The 16697-nt window shown below is 39.4% G+C and overlaps 1 protein-coding gene across 1 annotated transcript in view; it reads left to right on the top strand.

Moving 5' to 3' along the window:
* The window catches only part of MLYCD (malonyl-CoA decarboxylase), a 24644-nt gene that overhangs the window by 398 nt on the left and 7549 nt on the right, over positions 1-16697 (top strand). Inside the window, exons 2-5 of the mRNA XM_009647207.2 lie at positions 4-366; positions 11398-11510; positions 12786-12942; positions 13386-13535. Coding sequence (XP_009645502.1) covers positions 4-366; positions 11398-11510; positions 12786-12942; positions 13386-13535 — 783 coding nt within the window. The remainder of the gene's footprint in view (positions 1-3; positions 367-11397; positions 11511-12785; positions 12943-13385; positions 13536-16697) is intronic.

Here is a 16697-nt window from a genome sequence, read left to right as displayed (position 1 = left end):
GAGACCAAGGAGAAGGCGCCGCCTCCGGCGGAGCTGCGCAGCGCGGAGTTCGTGCGGTACTACCGCGCCCTGGAGGCCGGGCCGCCCAGGGCCGAGCTCCTCACCCGCTTGGCCCGCGACTTCGGCGTGGACCACGGCCGGGTGGCAGAGTTCAGCGCCAAGGTGCTGCAGGCCCGGGAGCAGCAGAGGGAGCTGGGGGCCCTGCTGCAGGCCGAGGACCGGCTCCGCTACTACCTCAACCCCCAGTACCGGGGCCTTTTCCAGCACCTGGGCCGCCTGGAGGGTGGGCTGCGCTTCCTAGTGGAGCTGAGGGGCGACCTGGTGGAGGGGCTGGCAAATAAGGCGGTGGACGGGCCTCATGTCAAGGTGAGGGCTGGGCAGGGGATGGGTGGCTCCAAAAAGGAGTCGGGGGGAGGCCAGAGGGAATGTGGATTTGGGTTTCCTACTCATGGTGCTGCTCGTATAGCCTCCACATTGGACTGCAGAGTGCCCTGTGAAGCTGGTTCACAGTTGGGGTCTCCATGGTGTGACCTGAGCAAAGCCCCTTCCCACAGGCCATGGCACCAGAGGGAGATGGCTTTTGGGGCATGGCTCAGGAGGGGAATGGCCCAGGGTGTGAAACAGGGCCTTTCCAAAGTGAAGTGGCAGTGGGAGACTGGGCTGTGAAGGGCTGGTGTTAGGGCAGTGGAGGAGGAGCCATGCTGACACAGCACGGCATAATGCAGCTGGTGCTGGGCTGCCAGGTTGCGTCAGGACCTTGTTGTAGGACTGACATGTAGTGGTATAACTCCTGAGTCTCATACAGGGCCAAAAGTAATAGAGCAGCAGTGTTGTGCTAGTGATGAAGAATATCAACCAGAGAAAGGAGTTGTCATGACTTAGCAGTGTGTAGACAGTAGGTGAGGTGGAACATCCCCAGTGGTTACGTGGTGCAGCAAAGTGACGTGAGTATGGAGGAAGGAATGATGTAGCACATGACAGTGGCAGGAGGTGACAGGACTTCCTGGAAGGCAATGAAGAAAGACAGCAAGCTGGTCAGATGTGCTGATGGTAACTTGTTTGTCAATATTCAGACACAAATTAAGTTTGACAAGAAAAGGATGGTTTTTTATGTCAGTGCTGTCAACCACAGTCATCACATAACTGAAGCAGCAACAGCACTGGTAAAATTCCACATCCAGTTGGATCATCTTAGGTAAAACCAGACTGAATTTGCAAAATTAGCAGGACAGAAATGTTTAAAACAGCTGAATGTACATGCGTTGAGTAATACAGTATGTTCAGAAACATACTAAAGCCATTTGAAAGTAGGAAAATACTGTCTATAAAACTAAAGCTTTGATAAAAGGGCTGTCATAAGCTTTCTGTTATGTCTTCTCAAAATATTTTTTGAAATGTTTGGGTTCATCATGTGACTGGGCTTAGTTTTGCATATCTGTTCTGGTAGTCTTTTTGATGCTTGTTGATCAGTTTCAATTTTCAAGTGTGATATGTTCTAGAAATGAGAGTTGGTGATAAATAGCGCGTGAGCCAGGAAAGATTAAGCAAGAACTGGTTTGCATTGGTTTTTCCTTGTGACTGTATTGGCTCTAAGAATTTACCCTGGATGCTGTTTCTTTTCAGTTTGGAATTCCGTTTAGGTCATTCTCTTCTGTTTTCCACAGCAACCAAGACCTAGAACTTTGTGCTATTCCAGTGTTCTTGCTATTGTGTCTGGGAAAGGTGTTATGTCTTGCTTCTGAACTAAGCATTTTGCTTGGCCTTTAAAATCTATTTGTTCCTATTGCAAGTAAGTGTCAGAGTAACTACAAGCACCCAAGGGAGCACCCAACCCGTGGGAAATCTTGACAGTCTCTGCAATGGAGCTGATTACTGGCTGGTGCAAGTGGTTTGTGAGGAAATGGTGTGAGGGCATGTGTATTTAATTTGATACCTTAAGCCGCAGGTGTGAGATACTGTATTACCTGCTCTGAGGCTAAATGTCAAGAACAGAGAAAACTATATGGCAGAATATCACAGAATCACAGGATGGCAAGGGTTGGAAGGGACCTCGGGAGATCATCTAGTCCAACCCCCCTGCTAAAGCAGGCTCTCCTAGAGCATTCTACACAGGACTTCGTCCAGGCGGGCTTTGAATATCTCCAGAGAAGGAGACTCCACAACCTCCCTGGGCAGCCTGTTCCAGTGCTCTGTCACCCTTAGAGTAAAGAAGTTTTTCCTCATATTCAACTGAAACCTCTTATGTTTCAGTTTGCACCCGTTGCCCCTAGTCCTGTCGCTGGACACCACTGCAAACAGACTGCTTCCATCCTCGTGACTTCCGCCCTTAAGATATTTGTATGTGTATCCAGGCTATAGATCTGGGGGTGTGGAGGAGTTGTTAGGGTTTTTTGGTGGGTTTTTTTTAATAAAGAATTTGAGTAGAGAATTGTTCTTGTGATACAGCATGTGTTTTGGGATCTTGTAGTGGACAATTTCATAATGGTTCTTTGCTGGTTTCCCTAATTGCAGGGAAGAGATGGCAAAGGTATAGAAAAGCTCAGGAACTTGGGATGGATGTTAATACATCGGGATTCACTATTACATGTGATGAATTCTTGTCTGCCTGAATTTCTTAAGGTATTATTTTAAAACAAGAAGATGCAAATTACCTGATGATTACTTCTCCATTGGTTTCGCTGTTCCTGAATCATTAACAAAACAGATGATGCACTGCAAACTGGTGCAGTACTGTCTTCAGTTAGGCCCAAGTATACACATTTTCATAATGCCCTCAGTTGTCTTTCATAAATCATGTCTTAAGTTGAATCAATGTTTAAAGAAGAAATGCAAATGCCTAACTTACTCTGATTTTATGTACTCGTGACATGTGCCTAGCTGCACTGCGCTTCAAAATGTGTCTCATTATTAGACTTGTAAAGACTCAGAGCACTGAAGTCACTGAACTATTTTAGCAGTGTCCATTAAATCAGAAGTCTTGGTGCCCTAGCTGTCAGGATCCAATGTAAGGCAAATTGGTTTGAAAAAGCTGACTTACAAGAAATCAAGAAGAATGGTGACTACCTTACTGGAAGAATTCCATAGATCGTGAACATAAACTCTGAGCGATGCATTGGAAATACATAAAATGATGGATTGAGCAAAGAGAAGGAACATGCTGCAAATAAAGTTTAGTTTATATTTAAGTTAGTTATTAGAAGGCAGAATTGTCACCTAGAGCGAGACAGAAAAATTACAGGTATCCTCAGTGACAAGTTGTTATGACATAGTATCTGTCTTTCTGTGGTTGTGTAAAAGATGATGAATACTCTTGACACAAGTTTCTTGATAATCAGATAGCAAAAATGTAGTGGTAAATGTATTTTTGAAGCTATACAGCCTTTTTTCAGAGTCCACCAAAACTATATACAGCACATGGTGAAGAGAAATTTTTCTTCATAAGCTCTCCTAGAGGTGGGTTGTTTTTTCTACCAAGTATATGAATGTTGTGGTTTAACCCTGGCTGGCAACTCAGCACCACGCAGCTGCTCGCTCACTCCCCCCACAATGGGATGGGGAGAGAATCAGAGGAGTAAAAGTGAGAAAACTCATGGGCTGAGATCAAGACAGTTTAATAGGTAAAGCAAAAGCCATGCACGCAAGCAGAGCAAAGCAAGGAATTCATTCACCGCTTCCCATGGGCAGGCAGGTGCTCAGCCATCCCCAGGAAAGCAGGGCTCCATCACACATAATGGTTACTTGGGAAGACAGATGCCGTCACTCCGAATGTCCCCCCCTTCCTTCTTCTTCCCCCAGCTTATATACTGAGCATGATGTCATATGGTCTGGAATAGCCCTTTGGTCAGTTGGGGTCAGCTGTCCTGGCTCTGCCCCCTCCCAGCTTCTTGTGCACCTGGCAGAGCTGAGAGCTGAGAAGTCCTTGGCCAGTCTAAGCACTACCCAGCAACAACCAAAACATCAGTGAGTTATCAACATTCTTCTAGTACTAAATCCAAAACACAGCACCATACCAGCTACTAGGAAGAAAATGAACTCTGTCCCAGCTGAAACCAGGACAATGAATCAATTATTACTATTGTAAGCCTTGTGGATAATGTGAAGATGACCATTTAAAAAAAAAAAAAAGTGCTGGCATGAAACATGATTTGAACAGTTTAATTACAGTAAAGCTGGACCTAGTTCTTTTTTCATTATGCTATTTGTTGTTCTCCCCTCCCCCCTTATGTTCTTCTCATGTTCTGTTCCTTCCTTCTACCAAAGGACACGCATATTTTGCAGTCTTTATAAACAAGTAGATTTTCTGATGAGCCCTTGCAATGCACAGAGTGAAATTTGCTGAAAACCTGTTCCCTGAGTATAATTCTTTCTCTTACTGTTCAGAACCCTCTCATCTGCAATACTTCTTTTTCTGTGCCAGCATTTTTCCTCTTGAGATTTTTTTTTTTTATATTTTGCTTGCTTACTCAGTTTTAGCATTTGAAAAACGGACTCTGGTGAAAATTCCACAATGTTACTATTTCGGGTAGCAAATCATTCAACTGTTGCTTTTAAAATATTATGCATCTTCCCATATGATTTAGAAGAAGTCAGTGGAAGGTTCAAGTTGCCAGCAAAAGATAATGAAAAAGAGAGCATTTTTGTCAAATTGATTTATAAATAAGCCTGCTTCCATAACTAAGCAGTAGTTGGAGTGTATCTGAAATCTTGTTGTTCTCGTATTGGTCTACGAGAAAAAAAGGAATACCATAATTGTTTTGGGTATTTCTCGCCTCATAGGTCCTTGCTGTGTTTAGGAGTGGCTGCTAACGTTGGGCTTTCCCTTGAATTTATTTCTTTCTTAAAGCTATCTCACAGATTTGAACACTGACCTTTGTATAATCAGGGAAAACAGTTTTAAATTTTAGTAGAGGAATTGGAAATGGTAGAACAGGCTTTAAGGAAGAATATTGTGTGTGTGTGTGCTGTATGTGGCTTTTTGGGGAGGGGAATTACTTGTGGTGGTAGGTGTCTTATCCTTCCATGGATGTACGTAGGTTGTATTTGTTTCATCCAGTTGTACTGCCTTCAAAGAATTGTGGCCTCATTGATGAGGATGTGGCAGTGGGTTAGAGTATCTGTTCGCTCAGGTGAAACAGTGGCTTTATGGAGAATCTGAATATTGAAAGAGTTTGCCTTAAAGATTTGAGAAGCCTTTAACTAGAGAAACAAATGAAAGTTAAAAGTTCTTCTATTAAAAAAAAAAAGTGTTTGGTATTTACCTATCAAAAGTCCTGTATAGCCATTTCATTATTGTAGATTTGATTTAAATTTGAACATACATAAAGACAAATGTGCAACAAGAATTTTATAACTTCTGTGTATTTGTACTGACAAGGAAACATAGAAATAAATGGCTCTTCTTGATGCTGGAGGAAAGTTACAGAATGCATTACATGGCCTGCTGGGATTTTGGTTGTGCTCAAACTTTCTAAAAATCTTACATAGTCCTTAGTTTTTACTTTGTATTTGAAAGACCTGTTAAAACAAGGATTACCTGCTGCTGTGTTGTAATTATAAAATATTTTTCTATTTCCTCAAAAAATTTCAATACCGGAGCAGCTTGGATTGTTAGATACTGGTTGATGAAACATTTCTATTGTGTGTTTGTTGAACAGATTACAGTAAAATAACATATGCAGGTGATTAAGTCACTTGAGAATGCTTGTGTGCACTTTGTCTAAATAAGCAAAAAGGGGGAGAAGGGAATTTTTTTTTAAGAATAAGACCTCAAATAATATAAAACACAAGAGCCAGGGAAGCTTTCAGCAGTACCATTACCACTGCAGTAATTACTATTAGCGATAAAAAAGCAGAAAAACAGTCCCCTTTTATTTGTCGCGCTATCGAATCCAGTTTTGCTGATGGGTATATTTTTCAGTATCTCACCAAGGATATTCTGTATGTATATTTTGAAGCTAATTTGTAAAAAACCAAAGACACCTTGAAACACTTGGCAATATCAAACGAGGTCTATAAGGCAGTATGCCCAAATGAAGCATATCAGGTTAAAACCTTCAACTGTTCCAAAGCCATGGAAAAACTCGACTTTTGTGAGCCTGGAAGAATAGTTCTCTTGTAGCCCTGTCAGATATCTAACCAGCAACTAACAATAACTGAGCCATCTGTTTGATACGCATGGAGTGTTAGTTCCTGCTGTCTCATATTGTGATTATCTGTAAATATCTGCATATGAATTTTCATTGTAAGGGGTGTTTCATTTTTCAGTAATTTGAGAGGGAAATGGAGATAGTCCCCTCATCAGAGGGGCAGTTTTTCTTAATAAGAAAATTAAAGTTTTTTGTAAGTTTTCCCATTTGTTGCACAATAAATAGGGACCTGATGTGAAGATCAAAAAGCCTGTAATTTGCTGTCTTGTAGCAAGAACACAGAATGGAAAAAAAAAAATCACAATTTATTATACTTGGCTAACAGGAACTGAATTATAGCTGGTAATATTAAATACTAATTGGAGTTGTTGCTCAAATTTAAAATTGGGATGCTGAATAATAAATGTGTGCTCTTTTTTCTTTCTAATGAAATTTTGGAGATGTAATTTTTTGACTTAGAAAGGCATCTGAGATGAAAATGAGAATTTACATAGCACTAAGTTTACAAAATAAGAGAAGCTAACTTGAGACTGTCATTGTTGGAGTCAAGCCTTTCAGAAACTTAGCGTGTGCTATGATATTAAACACAACACAATTTTGCTCAGCTGACTTGAATTAAACGCAGTTTTGGATAGTATAAAGTGGTTTATGTCTTTCTACCCTAAGAAGTTTTGTCAACATAGACAGTTGCGGTTGGGCTAGATGATTGTTGTAGGTCCCTTTCAGTTGAAACTATTCTAATCCTTTGGCCTGTGTGCTCCCTGTTGTTTTATAAAGCATTATTTACAACTGACAAATTATTTTAATTGAGTTGTAATTACCCATAAACAATATTCGTTTCCTCTAAAATCACATATGCTTGACTTTCTTCTTTAGTTACAGTTGTATTGCTTTTATATGGCTGTATCTTGGACCTGAAGTAGCTCTATAATGTGTTCTGCCTCTTGAAAAGTAGCCTGTGGTTCAGTTGGGCATCATTATGTCCCACCGTATGGAGCACGCTTGCTAAACCTGATTGTGCTTCAAAGAAGCAAAATGCATCCAATTCCTATGTTTTCTGCTTTTCCAGTATCTGTGTAGTATAACTGGCTTTTTCCCAAGCCGCTCGTTGCCATCCGAGCCACGTTACTGCCAATAGATGCAGAGCAGTGTGTTTGAAATAATGACTAGCAGGAGTGCAGCCATCAGCAGTTTTCCCTCCTAGCTGCTAGACTGCAGCTTGAGATGGTGTTCCAAAAAGCAGATGGATGACAAAAGAGCTGTAGGAATCTGTTAGTTTGACCCCAGATCTGGCAACTCTAGCTTATTTTTCTGACTTACAGTGTACCCTTACAAAAGCAAACAAAACAACTAATCCTGAAATACCTGGAGACTTCCATTACACCAAGGGATATTTGACCAAAATGATTTATGGTTATTTTCTAAAAACTTAGAGCTTTGCAAAAGCAAGGATTTGTGGGGGAAGTACCTTAAAGCCAGGATAAACAAACCGGAATATACTTGTTCAGGATACTTACACCTCTACAGTTGGAGAAGAAAAAATGTATCACGGGGGAGGAAGCATGACAAATCTGTGTATGAGAGAGTACTTGAACTGAAATTCAGCTTTTTCCAATAAAACTGTTGCAAGCCTTGTTGAGGTTGCAGGCCAGTACCTGCTCCGCTGTACTGCCCAGGAGTTGCAATTCTGGCATGACTTAGCTGTGCCAGAAGGAGCCCTCTTTGTAGATGCTGTTAATGCAGGCAATTCTGGGCTCTTCTCAGTACCGCTTGTTTTACCTGCTGCTTTCCCTTTAATCCACTAGCCCAGAAGCATCGGCAAAAACAGTTCTGCCAGCACAGATTACAGCTACTCTAAATGCAGTTGTGTCACGTGTGTCAAGTGTTGAAGTGCCCCGAGCCAACAGTAATTACACATTTTTCACAGTAATGTCGTATTACAGAAACAGTCTGTTCTTTTGAGGTTGTAAGGCAGCACAGGTTTAAGATATGTGGCTGGTAAGCCCCCCCCAAATCATCAGACTTGCTGTGAATGTGCAATAGATCCATTTATTAGGCAGGGGAGGGTATACTGTAGATGTCCCTCTGAACTATCCTAGCTGAAAAGTTTTGCTGTAGCAAATGGGCCTTTTTAATGCCATCTATTATGTTACTTCCTCCCCCAGCTACTGTTACCTTGAGACAGAGAAGGCAGGAACATTTTAATCAAGGTGTCAGTGAAAAATTATGAAGACTGTGGGTGGATCTCATAGAATCATAGAATGTTTTGGGTTGGAAGGGACCCCTAGAGGTTACCCAGGCCAACCCCCTGCAGGGAGCAGGGACACCTTTAACCAGATCAGGTTGCTCACAGCCCCGTCCAACCTGGCCTGGAATGTTCCCAGGGATGGGGCAGCTACCGCCTCTCTGAGCAACCCATTCCAGTGTTTCACTGCTCTCATTGTAAAGAATTTCTTCCTTATATCCGGTCTAAATCTACCCTCCTTTAGTTTAAAATCATCACCCCTCGTCCTGTCACAGCAGGCTTTGCTAAAAAGATTGTCCCCATCTTTCCTGTAGGCCCCCTTTAAGTACCGAAAGGCTGCAATCAGGTCTCCCTGCAGCCTTCTCTTCTCTAGGATGAACAACCCCAACTCTCTCTCTGCCCTCGTCAGAGAGGTGCTCCAGCCCTTGGATCACTTTTGTGGCCTCTGGCCCTGCTCCAACAGGCCCTTGTCCTTCATTTCTCTCAGTTCTTCAGTGGTTCTTGTGACAGATAATCATGGATGTGTGGTTTTTTCCAGAGGTTTCTTTTTATGCCAGTGCCATGCATTATGTGGCTTCTGTTGTGTTCCATTGGGGACTGCTTACCCTATAAATGTATTTAAGGTGAATTTTGTTTGTATTATTGCAGTTTCAAATTCATTTAATGAGTATTTTTTTTTTTTTTTTACTAGCATATGCAGGCTTGGTTCAGCCTTGTGGTACAGGTGCAGGTGGGAGTACAATTTGGCAGAAGACTTCAGCACAGTTTATTCTATAACTGAAAGAGCGCTCTACTGAGAAAGACCAACAAAAATCTAACTTGCAAAGCTTGGGAGAGTTGACCTCATGGAATGGTTCATGGATACTCCCTATATTTGGAATAAGGCAATTGACATTTTCACTGTTTGATGTATATGTCAATTTATGCTTCAATAAGTAAGCTCTTCTTTTCTTACATATTTGAGGTTGCTACTGAAAAAAATATAGAGAGATAGCATAACATTTTCATGCATGACGGAATTGTTCTATGCAGATGGATGGCTGTTGTCTTCTAGATGGTTCATACAGTAGCTGTTTCTGCATAAACAAAGATAGATGCAGCCCAAAAGCCTATGTATTGCACTAACAGCACTTAGTAGGCATAGAAGGAGCAGGTAGGAAAAAGGGAAACTGAAGGAAGATTTGACTCTGCGCTTCAGGTATGGAAAAGAGCCAGAATTTGTTAAGAATTTACCTTGCAAACTCTATGACTGTGGTCATTGCCATCAACTTTACGAGTTTTTATGGGAAGTGTTAATTTAATTATAAGTTTGGGTGGATTGGTGTAGATTGAAATAGCTGATCACAGTTGGCTGCAAGCATTGTTAGGGTTTGAAAATTCTAGTTTTTCTAGTATGTTGAATTAAAGAATAAAACTGTCCCTTTTTTCAACCTTGGAATACTTGTAGCAGTTACTTTGGCCCACAGGAACCTTCTTCGATGTGTGTCTCTTGACAAGTGCCACTGCAACTTTCCTCTTCGTTGGGTTACAGTAGGAAATATTTCTGCTTTTTTATGAAAGTCCTGAGACTACATCTCGGGTTTGGAAAGATGTTTTTAGTAGTAAGTGTTTTCTGAATAGATTTATATTTTTTTTTTCCTGTTGTTTTGCTTACATGTAGCAAGCTGAAGTACACTGGAGCATAATTTTCATCTGTTTCGTGTACAACAGTGGCTATTTAATAAGGTTCTGAATAGAAGGTGAAGGGGTTTTGTTTTTAAATAAGTGGTTATTAAGTTAGTTTCAGGTAAGCCTATGTTTCTGGTCAGGCTGCTGGTAAATTGGTGCTGGAATCACACTGTGTCCTATATACAAAGCAAATGTAAGAAAGAAAAATAAGTTCTAGGATCTCTTAAAGAGGTATTCATGCTGTGCTGAGTTCAAGAATACTTTCTAAACTCAAAGAATTTTAGATAGGAAACACTTAAATAACATAGGCAGCAGGAAATTAGTAGGGAATATAAAATTAATTATTACAATGAATGTTTCTGAAAGTATTTGATTTTACAGTTGGCTTTAATTCTGTATCATACTGTTCCAAATCTGTTGTGATTTTTGATTTCTGTAGTCTTACACTGCTTCTTTTGTTTTTCTTGCTCAAAAATTTTCATATTTACAGAGAAGAAAAATTCTGTAAAACTTACGGTTTTATCTGCATCTTGTTCAAAGACAGTAACTTTCTTACTTATCAGTCTGAGTGCGCATGTGCAGCTCCTGTGTGGAGTTGTGCAAGCCATGCTAAAGTCCATACTGATGCATTTTTGTAGTTTATTGATTCCTAAATGTGCCTATATGTGTTCCAGTCACCTCCAGTAAATATGTTGTGTGCCTTGGAGATCTGTCAAAAGTAGAAAGTTCCATGTGTTAATCGTTCAGTAGAATGTGCAGGAGTACATAGCTATTCTCTATCCTTCTCATAAAGAGCAATGGAAGAAATGTTTAATAAAGTAGAGATGACTGATAAAATATTGTAAGGAACTGGAAAATTTTAATTTGGTGAGTTGCTTTCTTATATTAATAAGCTAGTGCTAAGTCTTCCTAAGGCATGAAGTGCCGGATACTAAGAGATGCAGATTTAGAAAAGTATACTGAAATTCAAGTCCTTATTTTCATCAAATTTTCCATGACTTTTTGTCATGATATTTAAATCTGAGCACCTGTGCAACTGCAGCCTTGTTGTCAAGACTGCTCAAATACTTCTATGTATTGTCTGCTTTTCATCTACATTGTTTTGCATTGTCTTCCATTTCCCTGTCTGCAGTTTTCCATAGACAGTATCTTTCAATATTTTCATTTTTTTTAGTCCTGTTAGAGGAAAGCAGAACTACTATGTAGTGAATCTTCTCAAACCGGATGTATTGGTTTCCTTGAACTTCCCACTGTTGAAGTTTGAAATAGTCAAGGTTATCTTTACTCACATTCCATGTTCTAATTTAGCAGGTAAGCTCATCTTTCTTATGTTTTCAGGAAATGAACGGAGTTCTAAAGAACATGCTTTCAGAGTGGTTCTCGACTGGATTCCTAAACTTGGAACGGGTCACTTGGCAATCACCTTGTGAAGTACTCCAGAAAGTTAGTGAGTAAGTACTAGAAGTTGCTAATCCTCGTTATGAAAAGGTCATGAAATGCTTGAGACTGCACAGATCCACTATTTTCAAGATACCGCTTTTCAATACTGAACCATAGGCAAAGTATAATTAAGGACTAGTTGCATTAAACACACTAAAGAGCACACTTTAAAAACTGAATTAAGTAAATGGTAAAGGGGATCATTTGTCCCATAATTTGATCCTTTAGCTCACATACTGCACTTCTCTGACTCCTATCTTTTCTCCCAACCTTCTCAGTTACTCTTGCCCCATTCCCAGAGGTGCTGCTGTTACTTTTCCTACAAACCTGGGTTCTTGCAGCACTGCCTTTCCCCCCACAGGTGCTGCTGCTACCTCCATCACCACTGCCACCACCTTCTCCCCTCAGTTTGCACCAGCAGCATTGGTGGAGAATCAGTATTTAGGTCTGCAGCATGGGGTGCCCAACACTGAAGAGCATCCAATGTAGTGAGGCTCCCCTTCCTGGCTGGAACTGGTGAGGTGCACAGAATTACTTGTTAACTGTATGTGGAGAGAGCACCTTGGGTTTTATGAATATTCCTTAAAATCTACAACATCTATTTCTGAATTTCTGTCAAATACTGAAAATTGTAGTGATGAAGTTGAAAATGACTGAACCAAAGTTATGTTGTGTGGCATTTTGTCATATAAAAAGCTAGGAGAAAAATTAATCTCTAAAGAGTTCTAAAAGTACTTACATAACTTAAATGTTGATGAGGCAAAGAAAAGAGATCTTATACAAACTACATTTCAAAATAAAAATAATTACTAATGTCCTACTTAATCTTCAAGGTATTTTGGCAAACACTAGACTTTCAATATGTACTAGAGAAAAAATGTTTTGAATGATTGGTTGAAGACGTGGCTGTGGGAGTGCTAACAGAATACTTTGCAGTTTAGGAAAATTAATTCCTTAGAGAGGTGTGTTTGGACTCATTCAGTGACTTGGGCATCTCAGTTGGTTGTCCTATACTGAACAGGAAGTGAAAGCTCAGATACGGAATAAGTGTATCCCAAAGAAAACTAGAGAGAGTGGGTAAGCAGTACGGCTTTACAATCTACTTTGTCACAGTTTGCTGATGAATTTTACTTTTTCCACTTACAGCCTGATTTTTCTCTTTTGATTGGAGAATTTTGTCACTGACTACAATGGGAAAAGCATTGAGCTTATAGGGTTGACAGCTGACCTCTGTTTTTAAATGGAAAAACCCCATAATTTTACTTTTTTCTTATTTTCTCATTGAGGTCTGAAGCTGTGCATCCTATTAGAAACTGGGTTGATATGAAGCATCGAGTTGGGCCATATAGAAGATGCTACTTTTTTTCTCACTGTGCAATCCCAGGAGAACCATTGATAGTCTTGCATGTTGCGTTAACCAGTGAGATCTCCAGCAGCATCCAGGTACAGTCACTGATGCACTTGGTACACAGCAAAGTGCTCAAATTGCAATGTGCTTTTAATTTTAAATTAATTTTTATAATTTCAAAATCTGTAATTCCTTATGATTTGAGAAGATTTGGATTTGTTTTTCTAAGAGATGGGAGAATTGGCACTTAAAATTACAGGGATATTCTGTATATCTCCTGTATTGTGGACGTTGAAATTTTGGTGGTTTGCTCAAGTGCAAGAAGAATAAGAAAAAATAAGAAATGAGATTAAAACTTCAAAGCAGTTGTGATTACTTCTGAAAATCTTAAACTACATTACAGTTGTTTCCCCGCACTTGCTAATGGGTTAAATAGCTCTTCTTTCTAGTTTTTGTTGTTTCTCATGGAGAGTAATGAGTAAAACAGTGGGGAAAAGTGTTAACACACTTGAAAGTTATTTTATTCTTGTTCTCCCAGGCCATAGTGAAAGAAGTGCCGCCTTTAGAAACGGAAGATACAGACAAAATTACAACAGCAATTTTCTACTCAATCAGTTTGACTCACCAAGGACTACAGGGTGTGGAACTTGGGACTTACCTCATCAAACGGGTTGTAAAAGAGCTGCAGGTAGGTGTGGCGGGGTGTACTTAAGATGCTGTTTGGCCAATGTGCTCCCTTTACATTGCTGGTTTAGTTTCCATTTCATGTCATTGCTCAAGGCAAGGAGCTGCTAGGTCTTCCCCTACACTTGTAGCTTCTTACCAGATCAATCTTTGAAGATGTGTAAAGACTTGGAAAAACATTTTCTGCTGTTGGTTAATGTTTGCTAAATATAGATACTGTACTGCATGAATTACTTGTGTTTGCCTAATCGTGTGCATAGGTTGCTTAAAAGTGAAGTTAGTACATTTCTATTGAAGGAGCTTTCATGTAGCTGTATTTTGCAATGTAGTGTATTAATATGCTTCACTACTGTCTGTCTGTTAAGTGGCTGGGGCATTGTTAATGCATGCTAACAGGCTCCCTTTGAGGCCTCTGATCAACATTTTCTCTCTTCAGTGTACCTGACTGTGCCTTTTTGAAAATCTTATGCCTGCTCCAGTAGTAAAAATAGCTCTTGTACATTAATTAATTAGTTTTCTTGTTTGTTATATTGAATTGCCACTGGTTATGTATGCAGTTTGCGTGCTTGCCTTGAATATGACTATTGGAAAAAAGAGATTTCTTTGGCCAGGCAGTTGTTGCAATGTAGTAAAGAAGACGTCTTTAACATTTGAAAGCCATAGGAACCAGTTACTTTATGCAAGTTAGTTCTATGAATTTTTATAAAATCACTGCATGCCATGGGATTATTGTTAATAGTTATGGGACTTGTTCTTGTAGAACCTTCTTCCAGCCAACTGGAGAAATGAATGAAAATCCATTAGTCTATATACAGAGAGATGTGAAAGAGATGGTCGCGTTTGTGTCGAGTGCATTATGTTGTTTAATAGTCTTTACTGCTTAAATTATTAACAAAGCTACCACTTAAAAGTAATGATCACCACTTGTGTTTATATTCATTGTTCCAACATCGGGATTAGTAATGATGTCTGGAAAATTGTGATTTAGAACTTCATTTCTGCTTAGAAAAGGAACTCAAAATTGGATGCCCCAAATTTCTACTACTACAAAATGATTGATTAGTCAACTACTGGATCATAGCTGGCTGCTCTGAAGTTCTTTATTTTATTTTTAATTGATATTTTGGCTGAATTTTGTTGCTTCTTGTTTTCAGAATGGCTTTTAGATTAATTGTCTCAAGTGCAGTAGTCCAGGTATAATGAGGTTGTGCCATCTGTCTGATCTTGACTGAGGGGAAATTGGAATAAATTCATGCAGTTACCTGCTTTCACATCTGAAAAATAATTTTTGGATAATTGAGTTGCTCTCATAAAATAACCCTATTGACGATGTATTTGTCCATCACTAAATTGCTTGCAACACTAGAAAAATTATGAGTTATAAAGGAAAACAGAAATATCATACTTAGATAACCTACATGCAAATTCTAAAATTTGGTGTGTCCAACAGAAGAATGTTTCTTATTTATACTTATGACAAAGTTTCTACATTTCACTATTGTGAAATCCAGCCCTTCTTTGATGTTTATCAAATACATGATGAATAGGAAACACTTTGGCTGAGATGCCTTTAAATACATTCTAATAATAAAATTATTGCCTCAAGCTTAAATAACTTATTTAATATTGAAAGCTAAGTGCCTTCCATATAATACCGAAGGTCTTCCTCTCTACTTAAATTTCATACACTGCTTTAAGATGTTACAAAAAATGTGCTGTTATTAGTAAGGTTTTATATGGCAAATTGGACGTGTACTTAATTGACTATGAAGTTGCAGCAAAGCTTGAACTGCTTGTTTAGTATAGAGGTATAGAATAAAGTTACAGCAACCTCCATGTATTGTCTCTACACAATTCTGTTTCTTGATGATAAACCTTGCTGGGGTTCCACTACAAGTCTAAAAATCATACGAAGGATAATCTAGCAATGTTTATTCATGATGGTTTTATTTCTGAAATAGTTTTTCTTCCACTCTTTGTGGTTAATATTTTTTCTTTTCTCTTCTTCCCACTTTCTTCCCACTCCTTCATGCTTTCTTCCTCTCCCTTCCAAAGTACTGTTCTTGAATTTGTTGTCCTGAATCCTGCAAGAACCATCTCCCATTACATATTTTACATCTGTGAAGTGGCCCTACATCATCATACTGTTATCAGAATTATTTGATGCCCTTCTGTAATGCCTGGTCATTCAGCTTTTGTTGTAAATGTTGTGACTCCCATCTCAGTGGACTTCACCTTTCAGTGGAGAGAAGCCCTGTGTATTTCAGCTTCCAAATACTCACACTTTGAAACGTCTGCAAAGTTAGATCGTTCAGGGCAAAGGCAGGGCATATGATGAGTAATACTCTTGGCAGCCTGTTTTACCTGTTTCCCAAAATTCTGGAAGCTCTACTTCAGTGCATTAATTGTGCACATGTGCTCTCTTGCTCTGGTCAGGTGTAAGCAAAGGACTTTCCAAGGTTGTCTGCAATCAGGTTGGACATAATTCTTTAGAGCAGCATTATAGTCACTTAACTTTAAAAGGGACAAATGGTATAGCAGTAGTGCTGAGTTGACTTGATGACAGCAACTGAAACAATATAGCCTCAGCAAAAAAACCTTGGGTCAAAAACTACATCTCATTAAGCAGGCTTCCAGCAGCCTTTGTAAAAATAGACAGTTGAGGTCTCTGATAGGAAGAGGGTTTTTTTCTTAATATAACCTTTGTATGGCTTTGCAATAAACAAATCTTTAAATAAAGTGCTGCTAAATCGCCAAGTGTTCCAGGTTACATAAATTGAGACTATCTCTAATTTAACTGATAATAAAATGCTTTGGGAAGAGGAGACCATTTGAAGAGGTTGAGGATTTTGTTTTTCATTATATTTGAATCGTTGATGATTAATACACTTTTAAAACTTGCCATTTGTTTGAGTTTACTTTTGTGGACATCTGTTTTTATCTGCAGGATGTTATTTGATTCATATTTTCTCAAGGCACTCCGAACTCTTAAAACTTTTTTTTTATCCTCTAGTGAAAATCCTTTATCTGACTTTGCCTTAACTTAACCTGCTTTGACACTTCTACTTGTAAGTGCCATTGTAACCTCAAAACGGAATTCTCAGCTGTCATTCTTCATAAGGAAAACTCCAAATTGGACCTGTCATGAATGTGTATCATTAGATCA

This window comes from Egretta garzetta, unplaced genomic scaffold (genome assembly GCF_000687185.1).
Source record: "Egretta garzetta isolate BGI_Z169 unplaced genomic scaffold, ASM68718v1 scaffold39, whole genome shotgun sequence".
NCBI classification, from domain to species: domain Eukaryota; kingdom Metazoa; phylum Chordata; class Aves; order Pelecaniformes; family Ardeidae; genus Egretta; species Egretta garzetta.
The sequence above is the reverse complement of the archived record's forward strand: the minus strand, read 5'-3'. Positions and strand labels throughout refer to the sequence as shown.